The 15670-nt window shown below is 43.3% G+C and overlaps 1 protein-coding gene across 4 annotated transcripts in view; it reads left to right on the top strand.

Annotated features, from left to right (window-relative positions):
- The first annotated feature begins 670 nt into the window (after positions 1 to 670).
- Positions 671 to 15670, top strand: part of lmnl3 (lamin L3) — a 17547-nt gene continuing 2547 nt past the window's right edge. The window contains exons 1-11 of one of the 4 annotated variants that reach the window (XM_042318846.1): positions 671 to 1157; positions 1441 to 1831; positions 6418 to 6574; positions 7043 to 7168; positions 7870 to 8040; positions 10159 to 10314; positions 10714 to 10839; positions 12713 to 12933; positions 13692 to 13914; positions 14825 to 14932; positions 15094 to 15210. In XM_042318846.1, the coding sequence (XP_042174780.1) occupies positions 1467 to 1831; positions 6418 to 6574; positions 7043 to 7168; positions 7870 to 8040; positions 10159 to 10314; positions 10714 to 10839; positions 12713 to 12933; positions 13692 to 13914; positions 14825 to 14932; positions 15094 to 15210 (1770 nt within the window). In that variant the 5' untranslated portion in view covers positions 671 to 1157; positions 1441 to 1466. Of the gene's footprint in view, positions 1158 to 1185; positions 1832 to 6417; positions 6575 to 7042; positions 7169 to 7869; positions 8041 to 10158; positions 10315 to 10713; positions 10840 to 12712; positions 12934 to 13691; positions 13915 to 14824; positions 14933 to 15093; positions 15211 to 15670 lie in introns of those variants that run through there. The other 3 variants (XM_042318847.1, XM_042318848.1, XM_042318849.1) reach the window with 3 other exon arrangements.

The following is a 15670-nucleotide window of genomic DNA, read 5'->3' as shown; positions in this document are numbered from 1 at the left end:
TCTGCGCCGATCGGCCATGATGTCAAATTGAAGGCAGCATGTTGTATCTTCCAGAAACATACAACATATTTTTTCGGTAAAATATACGTTTGAATTTTCAAACTAGTTTTCATTGGGAAGGCACGTAAAGCATTTTTATCAAAACGAATCACTTTTGCATGTGAAAACACAGAATCCTACTCATAATTATGTCACTTTTTGTAGACGACGTCACCGTGAGATTTGAACGGGGCGCCTGGCTCACGCCCAGGAGGCAATTCGGTTCCAAAACTAATGCAATCAACTTTCACTCGATACACAACACGCAATCCCGGGCGCTCGGCCAGATTAATCGAATCCCCTTAATGAAAGTAGGTTTGCTGCTACAGGAGGTTAGGTCTGCGTCCAGTACGAAAAAAACATACTGCAACGTTCAATTAAACGGAAATGGTGCTGTTCTGAATGACCAGTTGAACAACTAGGAGGGGTTGGGTTGTGGGTTCAAAATGCATCGTAGCTCCGTTTGCAACGTAGCAAACATTTAATCGAACTGAATTGGTGCATTTTCCAGAGCCACTCCTGCAACTAATCAGAGCAAACAAACAATTCATTCAAATGGACCAATGGCCTTAAAATTCACAATCAGATGACTACAGTATTGTTTCTAGTAATGGTACCTCCACACTCTTAGAACATTTAATTGTGTAGGAATGTCATGTGAAATCTCTAATAAGTGTAATGCACGTTTCTTTTGTCATTGATAGGCTTTACACGTACCTGCGTATTCCACGTTCTTCTACGGATGCCCTCCATTTATTTATAACATACACTGATTATTCATTTATTCTCCATTCCTCTGCGCCACCACCTCCAGCACAGTAGGTGTCAGCATTCACCTCAAACGTTTGTTTGCGGACCACCATTATACCAAAGAAGAAGAAGAAGAAGAAGAAGAAGAAGAAGAAGAAGAAGAACTCAGTGCAAACCAATAATGTATAACATCCTGGAATGTAATTCTATCTATTGGCCATTGAGAGCACACCCCAGTAGGAGCAGTCCTCCACAGGAATGAATGGAATTCTACAGTATTTCAATTAATTGTTTCAAGGACAAAATGACATCTATTTAAGTACTTATTTTGTCATGTTGGGGACAGTAACATTAGCTATCTCTAAAAAGTATACTTGTTTTACTTGCAATGTTTATATATTTTTGTCATGTTTTATTTGTATGTTTAGCTCACAGAATAGTAATGTAAACGTATTTATTAAGGTGTATGTAATATAATGAATGTGGCAAAAACGAATGTAGACATTAATACATGCATATCTATAGCTTTCTAAATGTTTTACAACGTTGGGGGAGTGCCAAGATGGAGGCACGGTGGCTTCAACACAGCGCCCCCTAAAAGTCATCTAGTTGTATACATAAATTATTGGTGCAAACTCATCCCAAACCCAGCGCATGCAGTCACATGAGAACGCGCCATGGCTTCAGTTACCTCAACCAGTCGCTCAACTCGCTCCTCCCGACGAAGCGGCGCCGGCCCGTCCAGCACCAGCCCAACCCGGCTCTCCCGAAGCCAGGAGAAAGAGGAGCTTAGCCACCTGAACGACCGCCTGGCCGCCTACATAGAGCGGGTCCGCCAGCTGGAGAATGACAAGTCCTCAATGCTGCTTCTCCTGGAGGAGAAAGAGGAGTCTACGACCCGGGAGACGGCCAACGTTCGGCGGCTGTACGAGACCGAGTTGGCCGACGCGAGGAAGAGCTTGGACGTGCTGGCTAACGACAGGGCCCGGCTGCAGATAGAGATGGGTCATCTCTCTGAAGAGCATAGCAACCTACAAGCCAGGTAACGTTAGATATAATAATCTACAAACCAATCTATGTTTGTACTGTGTATTCGCGCTGTTGTCATTGAGTGTTGAGATCCATAGTTTTAAAAAATAAAAATAGCATAAATTGTTAGTTTGCAATTAGGCCTAAATTGTTGCAGTAAAAAGTTTTTTATATTTTGGGATAGGGTACGAAAGTTGAACTAAGCTAATGATGCATTTCTAAGTTAAATTCTTCAAAAATCAATGTCTAGCCTTTATCATTAATTAAACAATCTCAAATTCTCCATTTAAATAATACTTATTAGGTGGGTTTTTTGCCTATCCCAACTCCCCTTAGACACTCTTGGAGTATGGGGTTCCCATTTAAATAATATTAATTAGGTGGGTTTTTTGCCTATCCCAACTCCCCTTAGACACTCTTGGAGTATGGGGTTCCCCATTTAAATAATATTAATTAGGTGTGTTTTTGCCTATCCCAACTCCCCTTAGACACTCTTGGAGTATGGGGTTCCCCATTTAAATAATATTAATTAGGTGTGTTTTTGCCTATCCCAACTCCCCTTAGACACTCTTGGAGTATGGGGTTCTCCATTTAAATAATATTAATTAGGTGTGTTTTTGCCTATCCCAACTCCCCTTAGACACTCTTGGAGTATGGGGTTCCCCATTTAAATAATATTAATTAGGTGTGTTTTTGCCTATCCCAACTCCCCTTAGACACTCTTGGAGTATGGGGTTCCCCATTTAAATAATATTAATTAGGTGTGTTTTTGCCTATCCCAACTCCCCTTAGACACTCTTGGAGTATGGGGTTCCCCATTTAAATAATATTAATTAGGTGTGTTTTTGCCTATCCCAACTCCCCTTAGACACTCTTGGAGTATGGGGTTCCCCATTTATGATCATATTGTTTGTCTTTGCAAGATATGATCTACAGATAGTAATGATTACCTTTTGAGGCAGAGACCTCAAGAGATTTGGTTGTCATCTTTCTTTCCTAATAAGAAGCATGAGAATATCCTCCTGTTATTATTATCCTTCTGCTATCTCTTGTTTGAATAACCACAATATCATTATAGTAACCTAATATCATAATAGTAGCCTAATATCAATAGAACCATATGCCGTGTATTAACATCCACAATTAAAGTAACAATTGAATTACACCCAGAATAAAAAACGATCTCTAAAATCACTCCCTTCAGGAAGTGAAGCATATAAGCACTTGACTTCTGTCATCTCTTTTCTATCCTAACAGGAACCATAGTAACCATCAGACTTCTGTCATCTCTTTTCTATCCTAACAGGAACCATAGTAACCATCAGACTTCTGTCATCTCTATTCTATCCTAACAGGAACCATAGTAACCATCAGACTTCTGTCATCTCTATTCTATCCTAACAGGAACCATAGTAACCATCAGACTTCTGTCATCTCTATTCTATCCTAACAGGAACCATAGTAACCATCAGACTTCTGTCATCTCTATTCTATCCTAACAGGAACCATAGTAACCATCAGACTTCTGTCATCTCTATTCTATCCTAACAGGAACCATAGTAACCATCAGACTTCTGTCATCTCTATTCTATCCTAACAGGAACCATAGTAACCATCAGACTTCTGTCATCTCTATTCTATCCTAACAGGAACCATAGTAACCATCAGTCTTCTGTCATCTCTATTCTATCCTAACAGGAACCATAGTAACCATCAGACTTGGTTCCAAGCCTCTCTGCCAATAACAGATAGTTGTCAGTTTTCCCCTCCACATTCAGACCACTCTGACAGTCCTAGCAAAATTCTTGCTTGAGAAATTACTCTTTGCTAAGAAGCTATTTTAAATATATATAAATATATTTTTTTATACTGTTTTCAAATAAAATGTTCACAGTAAGATACTTAATTGTTACCCAGAAATGATTTGATATTGAGGTAAAAATGGCACCCGTGGACCTTTTTTTTATTTAAAAAAAAAAAAAATTAAGAGAAATTAGGTTTCAGTCTTGGGGGTGTGGTTTGATAACACGCCCACATCGAACCACACCCACAAGACTGAAATCTTTTTTTCTTTAAGGTCCATGGGAGCTGTTTTTCTCTGAAATATTTTCTCTTTTTTATTTGTCGCTTTTGACACACCGTAGCAACAACAGAGCCACTAGCTTACCACCTCCCCAAAATAGTCACAATTGATCTAAGATTAATCAAGAAATCTGTAATTAATTTTGACGTTTTTGCAGAGGACATTTTTGTTGTGCAATTTTACATCCTAGCTAGGTGTTTGGTGCAGTATTTCTCAAGTTCAAAAATGTGCATGAAAACTAGCATTGCAATGCAGATGAATATCCCGTCTGCTGCTGCACACACGGAGCTGTTTATTTGGTATTTTATTCGGATCCCCATTTCACTGTTGCAAAAGCAGCAGCTACTCTTCTTGGGGTCCATACAGAACATGACATCATACAGAACATGAATAAACAACAGCTGCACAGGACTGATTCGTTCCAACCTTAATCAGCAAGCTGACAAACAATTGTAAATAAAGCATAAGCTACACGCTGTTTATCAGCGCTCAAAATCACTAGCAGGCTAAGTTCCATCTGTGTTTGTCAATGAAGCTAGCTAGCAGGCACATTGAGCAGGAAAGCCACGTTAGATGAATCAGCCTATCAAATCACTGGTGGGTGTGACGTGTGTGCCTCGGTGCCGTTATGTTTTTTTTCAACTTTCTCTCTATTAGTATGCATCTTTCTGGCACTGTTTCATAGTGAATCATGTAAAGCGGCAGGTCGCCTAGTGGTTAGAGTGTTGGACTAGTAACCGAAAGGTTGCAAAATCAAATCCCCGAGCTGACCAGGTATAAAAAATATTTTGTTCTGCCCCTGAACAAGGCACTTAACCCACTGTTCCTAGGCTGTCATTGATAATAAGAATTTGTTCTTAACTGACTTGCCTAGTTAAATAAAGGAAAAATAAATAACAAAGCAAGTCATGGCAGGATACAAGGCTACCCTGGGGCGGCAGGGTAGCCTAGTGGTTAGAGCGTTGGACTAGTAACCGGAAGGTGGCAGTTAGGATACAAGATGCTCACTACTGGGTTCAGAATGTTGGAATGTTGACAAGTGGCAGTTAGGATACAAGATGCTCACTACTGGGTTCAGAATGTTGGAATATTGACAAGTGGCAGTTAGGATACAAGTGCACACATCATCTCCAGTCAATTCTCAGACTGCTTGACTTGGGCAAGAGGTCAACTGCTTGAGTTCCTGCACCTCAAATAGAATATTAGCTCCAAAGTATGATGGAGTTCCTGCACCTAAATATAAACAGTACCTGCACCCAAAAGGAGTATCACCTATCAGTTCAAGTCAACCACTAGGCAGACTACAGTGATCCCTATCAAACACCTCAGCAAGTGGCCACTTCATAAAGGGCTTCTGGGCCAAGTTTTCTTTCAACATAATAATGGTCAAGTTCATTTTGCTTGGCCCGGTGCCCCCAGGTAGGCAGAGTTTGCTCATTTTAGACCATTCCATTGGTTCTTAATGTGAAATCTCCACCCACCCGGGGCATCGGTCCCTGGCGCCATGCAAAACCAACTCCACCATTTGGCAATGTGTTGTCTTATGTAAACAAGTCCGAGGTGCAAGTCTCTAACTGTACGTGTTCTTCGGTATGATTAGACAGAGCGCAATCTGCACAGCTGTTTCTCGGTGCATGACAATTCGCCATAGGCGCTACAATCCCTTTATAGTGGGCATGATCGAAATCAAAACCCAACCCCAAATAACTCGTTAGACAAATATCCCACTACTTTGTTTTGGAATAATACTGATTTTATGCCCAAAATTATCATACTTACACTTTTTTTGTCAATTTTGACACTGGAATACATGTTTGACTAATGCCACATTTCAACCAGAGAAGTTGGTTCTTCCATTCATTTGCACTTTAACTTCAGTCATGTTCAGAACAGAACGCTAGGATGGATAGACAACAATGCAACGTCACATACTATTGGTGCAATACACATGAAGGCCACTAGATGGGGACCTAGTCCCACTAACAGGTAGTCCCTGTAACACCATAGTTGGCTAACCTGAATTTTGTAGTCATGAAAGGTTGCCAGTTCGTATCCTGAGCTGACTAAATGAAAAATTTGTCGATCTGCCCTTGAGCAAAGCACTTAACCCAAAATGCTCCTGTAAGTCACTCTGGATAAGAGCCTCTGCTAAATTACTCAAATTTAAATGTGATCTCTTTTTCCTCCCACCAGGAACAATGGAAGCCATCTCTTGTCATCTCTTCACTCCTTCCAGGAATCATACTAACCTCCCTGACCTCTCACTTCTTTCTATCACTTTTGCCTCCTTCCTGGAACCAGAGTAACCACCTGTCTTCTCTCTGCTCTCCTCCTTCCAGAAACCATAGTAGCCACCTGTCTTCTCTCTGCTCTCCTCCTTCTAGGAACCATAGTAACCACCTGTCTTCTCTCTGCTCTCCTCCTTCTAGGAACCATAGTAACCACCTGTCTTCTCTCTGCTCTCCTCCTTCCAGGAACCATAGTAACCACCTGTCCTCTCTTTTTCATCCTACCAGGAACCAGAAGAAGGAAGCAGAGTGTAACATGGCCATGGGTCAGTGGAGGAACTTGGAGGCGGTCCTCAACTCTAAAGACGCAGAGCTGGCCAATCAACTGGCAGATAACAGAAGACAGGCGGATGACGTCACTGACCTACAGGCCCAGGTGGCCAATGTAAGGACTAGACTGCCATCTATAGGCCTTCTAGTGAGGTTCATTTAATGTTTGTTTAAAGTTAAATACAATTAAACCAACACCACATACAGATGTTTTTGCAGCATTTTGACAGTGTTATGCATCAGGTTCTGTGTCGGCTGTGAACGCAGCTCTGAGAAGGAGTGGTTGACAACGCAAAAGGCATTAAAAAGCATCAGACAAAACAAAGTATATTCTGCCTAGAGATGCGCTGATTCAACCTTTTGATTCTCATGTTATCATGTTTTTTTAAATAGTTTGGTTAGCCATAGGTTTAAGCTGGTACTAGTGTAGGGTGGCTAACATTAGCTTGCGAGCATCTACTGAGAAGACGCTTATGGGCTGTTATGAGACGTGGCTAGGTCATTTATGAGGGGGGTTGCTTCGTTTTGGCTAAATGTAAAGTCCTTGAATGCACCAGGTGATCTCTTTGACTCCTTGTCTCAGTTGGAGTGTGGGCTGGCGGAGACTAAGACCCAGCTGAACTCTGAGATGTTGAGGAGGGTGGACCTGGAGAACCAGGTGCAGACACTACGGGAACAGCTGGAGTTCCAGAGACACATTGGCGAACAGGTAACACACACAAACACTTGAAACCGGACACACACAAACACTTGAAACCGGACACACACAAACACTTGAAACCGGACACACACAAACACTTGAAACCGGACACACACAAACACTTGAAACCGGACACACACAAACACTTGAAACCGGACACACACAAACAAACACACACACAAACACTTGAAACCGGACACACACAAACACTTGAAACCGGACACACACAAACACTTGAAACCGGACACACACAAACACTTGAAACCGGACACACACACTGAAGTATCTGCTGCATAAGAAAGACCTCACGTGGCCCACTATTACCACAGAAGCGACACAGAAGTCAGATTGATTGGTTGTTGAAGTGGGTAACTACTTACAAATACTAATAATAGTAAGATATCAAACTCAATGTTGTCTCTGCCTGTCTTTCTAGGAGGTGTGGGGTATCCACAGCATGCAGGAGGGAAGGTGTTAATGAAGTTGCTAGGGGTAGGAGGGTGAGAAGAAATGGTTAAGAGCTGGGGATTGAAATGGAATGTGGCCCATGTCGTTTCCTCCATGTTGAGTAGAAGGGGTCGTGGTGGGGGGAATAGGGTCTGGGAGAGGACCAGGGGTTCGAATGGAATGTGACCCATGTCGTCTTCCTGCGGTAGACGTGTGTGTCTGTTCATGTCTGTGTGTGTGTGCGCACGCACGCGTGTGTGTAGGAGGTCAGGGAGATCCGGAGCAGACATGAGAGTCGCCTGGTGGAGGTGGATTCTGGGAGACAGAAAGAATTTGAGAGTAAGTTGGCTGAGGCCATGCAGCAGCTACGACAGGAGCACGACGGACAAATCCAGCAGTATAAAGAGGATCTGGAGAAGAATTTCAATGCCAAGGTACACACTCTTTCTTTCATCCTCTCACTCTCCCTCTCTGCCTCCCTGCATCTTTTACTTTTTTAAATATATACTTTCCCCTCGCCCTACCTCCCCTAATTGGAGTAAACTAATGGACAACAACAGTTAGGCTTCTACTTCCAGCGTATTGTTTTTGGGTTAAGTGCTTTGCTCAAGGGCAGATCGTTTTAGTCCCACCCAGCAATCCTCAACCCATCCCATCTATCTGAAGACCATTCAGTTTTGATTTCTATATGCCATGTATTTTTCAACTATGCTGTGATGTTTAACAAAGTTCTGAACCTATGTACATTTTACAGACACAGTATATTTTGGATTATGTTGAGGTTTGTGTGTATGTACAGTACCAGTCAAAAGTTTTTATTTGTACTATTTTCTACATTGTAGGATAATAGTGAAGACATCAACACTATGAAATAACACACATAGAGTTATGTAGAAACCAGAAAAGTGTTAAACAAATCAAAATATATTTGATATTCTTCAAAGTAGCCACCCTTTGGCTTGATGACTGCTTTGCACACTCTTGGCATTCTCTCAACCAGCTTCACCTAGAATACTTTTCCAACAGTCTTGAAGGAGTTCCCACATGCTGAGCATTTGTTGGCTACTTTTCCTTCACTCTGCGGTCCAACTCATCCCAAACCATCTCAATTTGGTTGGTGAATTGTGGAGGCCAGGTCACCTGATGCAGCACACCATCACTCTCCTTCTTGGTCAAATAGCTCTTACACAGTCTGGAGGTGTGTTGGGTCATTGTCCTGTTGAAAAACAAATGATAGTCCCACTGAGCGCAAACCAGATGGGATGGCATATCACTGCAGAATGCTGTGGTAGCCATGCTGGTTAAGTGTGCCTTGAATTCTAAATAAATTGCAGTGTCACCAGAAAAGCACCATCACACCTCCTCCTCCATGCTTTACGGTGGGAACCACACATGCAGAAATCATCAGCTCACCTACTCTGCGGCGGTTAGAACCCAAAATCTCAAATTTCGACTCCTCAGACCAAAGGACCGATTTCCAGCGGTCTAATGTCCATTGCTCCTGTTTCTTGGCCCGAGCGAGTCTCTTCTTATTATTGGTGTCCTTTAGTAGTGGTTTCTTTGCAGCAATTTGACCTTGAAGGCCTGATTAACACAGTCTCCTCTGAACAGTTGATGTTGAGATGTGTCTGTTTCTTGAACTCTGAAGCATAGGACTGCAATTTGAGGCTGGTAACTCTAATGGACATCCTCTGCAGTAGAGGTAACTCTGGGTCTTCCATTCCTGTGGCGGTCCTCATGAAAGCCAGTTTTATCAAAGCGCTTGATGGTTCTTGCGACTGCACTTGAAACTTTCAAAGTTCTTTCAATTTTCCTCATTGACTGATGTCCTAAAGTAATGGACATTTCTCTTTGCTTATTTGAGCTGTTCTTGCCATAATATGGTCTTACCAAATAGGTCTATCTTCTGTATACCAAACCTACCTTGTCACAACACAACTGATTGGCTCAAACGCATGAAGAGGGAAATAAATTCCACTTTTGAACTTTTAACAAGGCACACCTGTTAATTGAAATGCATTCCTGGTGACTACCTCATGAAGCTGGTCCTGAGTGGCACAGCAGTCTAAGGCATTACATCGTTGTGCTAGAAGAATCACTGGGTTCGATCCCGGGCTGTATCACAACCAGCCGTAATCGGGAGACCCATAGGGCGGCGCACAATTGGCCCAGCGCTGTCTGGGTTAGGGAAGGGTTTGGCCGGGGGGCTTTACAAGTAGGCAGTCATTGTTAATAAGAATTTGTTCTTAACTGACTTGCCTTGTTAAAAATAAAATAAAGCTGGTTGAGAGAATGCCAAGAGTGTGCAAAGCTGTCATCAAGCCATAGGGTGGCTACTTTGAAGAATATCAAATATATTTTGATTTAACACTTTTCTTTGGTTACTAAATGCTTCATTATGTGTTTCATTATTTTGATGTCTTTACTGTTTATTCTACAATGTAGAAAACAGTCAAAAATAAAGAAAAACCCTTGAATGAATAGCTGTGTCCAAACGTTTGACTGGCACTGTGTGTGTGTTGCTGGTGTATAACTGTATGTGTTTCTCTCAGAGAGAGCTGTGTGTCTCTCAGAGAGAGCTGTGTGTCAGGGAGTCTCTGTGTGTGTCGTGCACACTGTTAGAGCAGGAGTGCATGATGACGGAAGAGAAAAGAGGAGTGAGAAAGACTCCAGTGCAGATTAGGGAGAGCTTTGTCCAGCTGATCAAGGTATTCTCACCGGTCCAGCCCGTGTTAGGTAGAAGTGTCCTCATATTGTAGCCAATAGCAAACACTTGAGGTACACCTTATTTGGCTTGCTCTGTAAAATGGAACCAACTGACTTGTCCCAAAAGTGCAAACCCAGTCCACCATATGTACTGGTCAAATCAAGTTCACCTCAAGTATTCAACATGTATGCAGTTGACTCTGGTATGTTAGGTACCTCCACTCATATGAAGTTATTTAGAAACATTGCTGTAAATCCAAATGTTTTTTGTTTGTTTTTTTTCTTCAAATTTGTGGCTTATGGTAAACATATAATGTAGCTCAGTCTTGTGTCAAAACATATGACATTAACACATTGCTTTTCCTTTGGTGTGTATGTAACATGGGTGTGTGTTTTGACAGCTGGAGAACGCCCATCAGACGGCGCTGAAGAGTAGTGACTTTGCCTCGTCCACCAGAGAGGAGCTGTCTGCCACCAAGCTCCGCATCGAGACCCTCTCCTCACAACTCAATCACTTCCAAAAACAGGTACTTGCTGTATGTGTGTAGGGCTAAGGTTGCCCATAGATGCTGATCTTGGGTCAGTTTTGCATTTCCCCCACTATGGTTATGCTTAAGATTGGGGAAGTGAAGCTGATCCTAGATCTGTAGCTAGGGAACACTTCACCCCGGCGGTGTGTCTGAGTGACATTCCAGAAACCGGTACCTACCAGGCTGCTGCTAGGGCTTTATTATAGTACCGGAACATTTGACTGGTTTCAGACTGAAAAACAACAGACTAGAGATGTATGTACAGTCGTGGCCAAAAGTTTTGATGATGGCAATTTGCGTATACTCCAGAATGTTATGAAGAGTGGTCAGATGAATTGCAATCAATTGCAAAGTCCCTCTTTGCCATGCAAATTAACTGAATCCCCAAAAAACATTTCCACTGCATTTCAGCCCTGCCACAAAAGGACCAGCTGACATCATGTCAGTGATTCTCTCGTTAACACAGGTGTGAGTGTTGACGAGGACAAGGTTGGAGATCACTGTCATGCTGATTGACTTTGAATAATAGACTGGAAGCTTCAAAAGGAGGGTGGTGCTTGGAATCATTGTTCTTCCTCTGTCAACCATGGTTACTTGCAAGGAAACCCGTGTCGCCATCATTGCTTTGCACAAAAAGTGCTTCACATACAAGGATATTGCTGCCAGTAAGATTGCACCTAAATCGACCATTTACCGGATCATCAAGAACTTCAAGGAGAGCGGTTGAATTGTTGTGAAGAAGGCTTTAGGGCACCTAAGAAAGTCCTCAAGCTACAGGACCGTCTCCTAAAGTTGATTCAGTTGCGGGATCGGGGCACCACCAGTACAAAGCTTGAATGGCAGCAGGCAGGTGTGAGTGCATCTGCATGCACAGTGAGGCGAATACTTTTGGAGGATGGCCTGGTGTCAAGAAGGGCAGCATAGAAGTCACCTCTCTCCAGGAAAAACATCAGGGACAGACTGATATTCTGCAAAGGGTACAGGGATTGGACTGCTGAGGACTGGGGTAAAGTTATTTTCTCTGATGAATCCCCATTCCGATTATTTGGGGCATCCGTAAAAAAGCTTGTCCGGAGAAGACAAGGTGAGCGCTACCATCAGTCCTGTGTCATGCCAACAGTAAAGCATCCTGAGACCATTCATGTGTGGGGTTGCTTCTCAGCCAAGGGAGTGGGCTCACTCACAATTTTGCCTAAGAACACAGGCATGAATAAAGATTGCTACCAACACATCCTCCGAGAGGAACTTCTCCCAACCATCCAGGAACAGTTTGGTGACGAACAATGCCTTTTCCAGCATGATGGAGCACATTGCCATAAGGCAAAAGTGATAACTAAGTGGCTCGGAACAAAACATTGATATTTTGGGTCCATGGTCAGGAAACTCCCCAGACCTTAATAACAGTGAGAACTTGTGGTCAAACCTCAAGAGGCGGGTGGACAAACAAAAACCCACACATTCTGACAAACTCCAGGCATTGATTATGCAAGAATGGGCTGCCATCAGTCAGGATGTGGCCCAGAAGTTCATTGACAGCATGCCAGGGCTGGATTGCAGAGGTCTTGAAAAAGAAGGGCCAACACTGCAAAAATTGACTCTTTGCATCAACTTCATGTAATTGTCAATAAAAGCCTTTGACACTTATGAAATGCTTGTAATTATACTTCAGTATTCCATAGTAACATCTGACAAAATATCTAAAGACACTGAAGCAGCAAACTTTGGGTAAATTAATAATGGTGTCGTTCTTGAAACTTTTGGCGATGACTGTATGTTGACTGGTGTCAGGGAGTCTGAAAGTTGTCTGTGTGGATGACTTTCTAACAACCCCTATTTCTCTCTGATTCTTCTCTCTGTCTCCTCCCCTCAGAACGGGGCCTTAGAGGGGCGAGTGCGGGAGCTGGAGCGGACCCTGGACCGGGAGCGCGAGGTGTGGCAGCAGCGACTGAGCCACAAGGACGAGGAGATGTCGGCCATGCGGGCCCAGATGCAGAGCCAGCTGGAGGACTACGAGCAGCTGCTGGATGTCAAGCTGGCCCTGGACATGGAGATCAACGCCTACCGCAAGATGCTGGAGGGAGAGGAGCAGAGGTACGTACACCTCAGACCTGGTTCAAATACGTTTTGAAATGGGGAATTCTACTAAATCAAATCTGAGTAAAGCAAATCTATTCTGAATTATTCAAATCTTTGGGGCAACCTTAATTTCAACCTAGGTTTGGCGCACACACACACACACACACACGTTACAAGGTCCTTTCACCAAACATAAAGAACCTAAGGGGACCAAGACACTCCATGTAATTAGTTAAAAAGCCTTTCTTTAAACTGGCCTTCATCAGGGAGTAACAACAAACCATCTTCTGAACCCTGATTTGAAGAGGAAGTGGTTACAGAATAGTCATTGGTGGACACAACATAGTAAACGGTATTTCCATTTGAGTCATTTAGCAGAGCTCTTATCCAGAGTGACTTACAGTAGTGAGTGCTTACATTTTCATATTTGTTCGTACTGGTCCTCTGTGGGAATCGAACCCACAACCCTGGTGTTGCATGTGCCATGCTCTACCATCTGAGCCACACGGCAGTAGGAAATATATATATATATATATATATATATATATTCAAAATTGTGATGTAGATATATTATCCAAAATGCATGTTAAGGTTAGAAGTATTAGAAAAGACAAAGTAGTCGTGGTCTTGAATAGGGGAGGGTACATTTAGTGAGAACAAGGGAGTCATACATAAAACAAGTCACTAGATGGCAGCAAAGATGGAGCACAGTAGATAAAACAGAGAAACCAGGGTTTCCCAAACATCTCCCTGACATTGTTCTGTGTTTCCAGACTCCACCTCTCCCCGAGCCCCTCCCAGCATGGGGCTGTGGCACGCACACACGCACACGGCGCCCGCCGAGTTGTCCGCGGGAAGAAACGTAAGAACGAAGGTGGCACGGGGTCCTCGCCAGCCTACAAGGTCTCGCAGCACGCCAAGGCCCACAGTCACATGATGGTGTCGGAGATAGACCTGAAGGGGAACTACGTCATGCTGAAGAACAACTCTGAGAAGGTACCTACCTACTGCCTTGCTCTGACCAATTAGGAGAGTCTGTGAACTTACCACCCACTCTGACCAATTAAAGATGGAATCCGCAGTAGGGGGAAACGGTGCCACTGGCCGCCCCACCAGCATTGTTGTTGCTGAGCTGAGGAGCGTTGTGCAGCATGGTTATGAAATGCAGTACGTATTGTGTTCTTCTATCGTGCAGCATGGTTATGAAATGCAGTACATATTGTGTACTATCGTGCAGCATGGTTATGAAATGCAGTACATATTGTGCTCTACTATCGTGCAGCATGGTTATGAAATGCAGTACATGTTGTGTTTGTAATTTCTTTGTTGTAATATCACAAAAGGACAAGGCAGTTTGACCATTAATAAGGATTCAATCTTGAAGTACCTACCGCCTCGCTTTGACCAATCAAGTGTTGAGTGAATCTGAAGCTCTACGTCTCTCCCTAGTGTCCTACTTTGAGTCTAAAGTCACCCAGGCCACTGGTTAACCAGTAGAGTACTAGATGAGGGATAGGGTGTCATTGAGAGTCTCTTTAAGTGTTTACGAACCTGTTTTTGTGTTTAGTAACCTGTGTTTTGTGTCATTGCAATGCAAATGTATCCTGACAACGATTTCAGTCTCTGAAACTGTGTGAAAGATCTGGGTTGTGTTCAGTAGGGTGAAGCGTTTTTAAACCGGAGGTGCTACTTGAACTTGTCCAATTTAGAAAGGAGACTATTGTTTTCCATTGCAAAACATTTTGCTCAAGTACGCCCAGCTGAATGTGCCGCTGTCCCCAATCTGAATTTCATCTGGGTCGTATTCATTCGGGCTCACCGTTGTAAATGTTTTGTAACAGAACAAGCAGTCCTTATTGGACATGTCTAATGAATACGACCTGGCTGTTTTTTTCTGCTGTTCCAGGAGCAGCCACTAGGGGGCTGGGTGGTGAGGAGCAGTCACCTGGACTCTCCTGAACTGTTCTTCCAGATCCCCCCTTCCTACATACTGGCTGGGGGCAACACCCTCACTGTGAGTACACGCATGCACCTAATACACACATACGCATGTACGTATTGGGGGAAACTAATCAGGCCTCCATATACAATGGTCCTCATCTCCAAAACTGAAATAACATTTAAAACATGCATTGTTGCCAGCTGACCGTGTGGGACTGTGATTGTGTGTGTCAGATCTGGGGTTCGGAGGCAGGCGTAGAGGCCTCTCCAGGTGACCTGGTCATGAAGAACCAGAGGAACTGGGGTCCGGTCAACAACGTGATTGTCACCCTACTGAACCCAGATGAAGAGGTGACCCATTCTTACTGGCCACCACGACTCAGTCTACTGGCCCAATCTACTTAATACATTTCTACATTTTTGTGCACCAGGGGAAAGCAAGTTAATTTCATTCATATCCTTGTACACGGGTGACTATATAGTTAATTTGATTTCTATCCGTGTGCACTTGTCAAATAGCCATCTAGCAAAGATCTTTAAGCTCCTAAGCTCGCAGAGATGTCTGTTGCATTTCAGGTTGTCTTCATTGCAGCTGTGCTGCGTAGATGGATCTGGGGCCATATGTATCAAACCTCTCAGCCTTTTACATCACAATGAATAAGATGACATGGACAGGGGGGACCTGATCCTAGATCAGCACTCCTACTCTGAGACGCTTGATATCTCACAAGACCCAGAGAAGTGTTTTGTGTCTCACGAACCACACAAATGATGATTTAAGCACCCTGCAAATAAGATGAACTGGAATGCA

The sequence above is a fragment of the Oncorhynchus tshawytscha genome, unplaced genomic scaffold (genome assembly GCF_018296145.1).
Source record: "Oncorhynchus tshawytscha isolate Ot180627B unplaced genomic scaffold, Otsh_v2.0 Un_contig_8142_pilon_pilon, whole genome shotgun sequence".
Taxonomy (NCBI): Eukaryota; Metazoa; Chordata; class Actinopteri; order Salmoniformes; family Salmonidae; genus Oncorhynchus; species Oncorhynchus tshawytscha.
The sequence above is the reverse complement of the archived record's forward strand: the minus strand, read 5'-3'. Positions and strand labels throughout refer to the sequence as shown.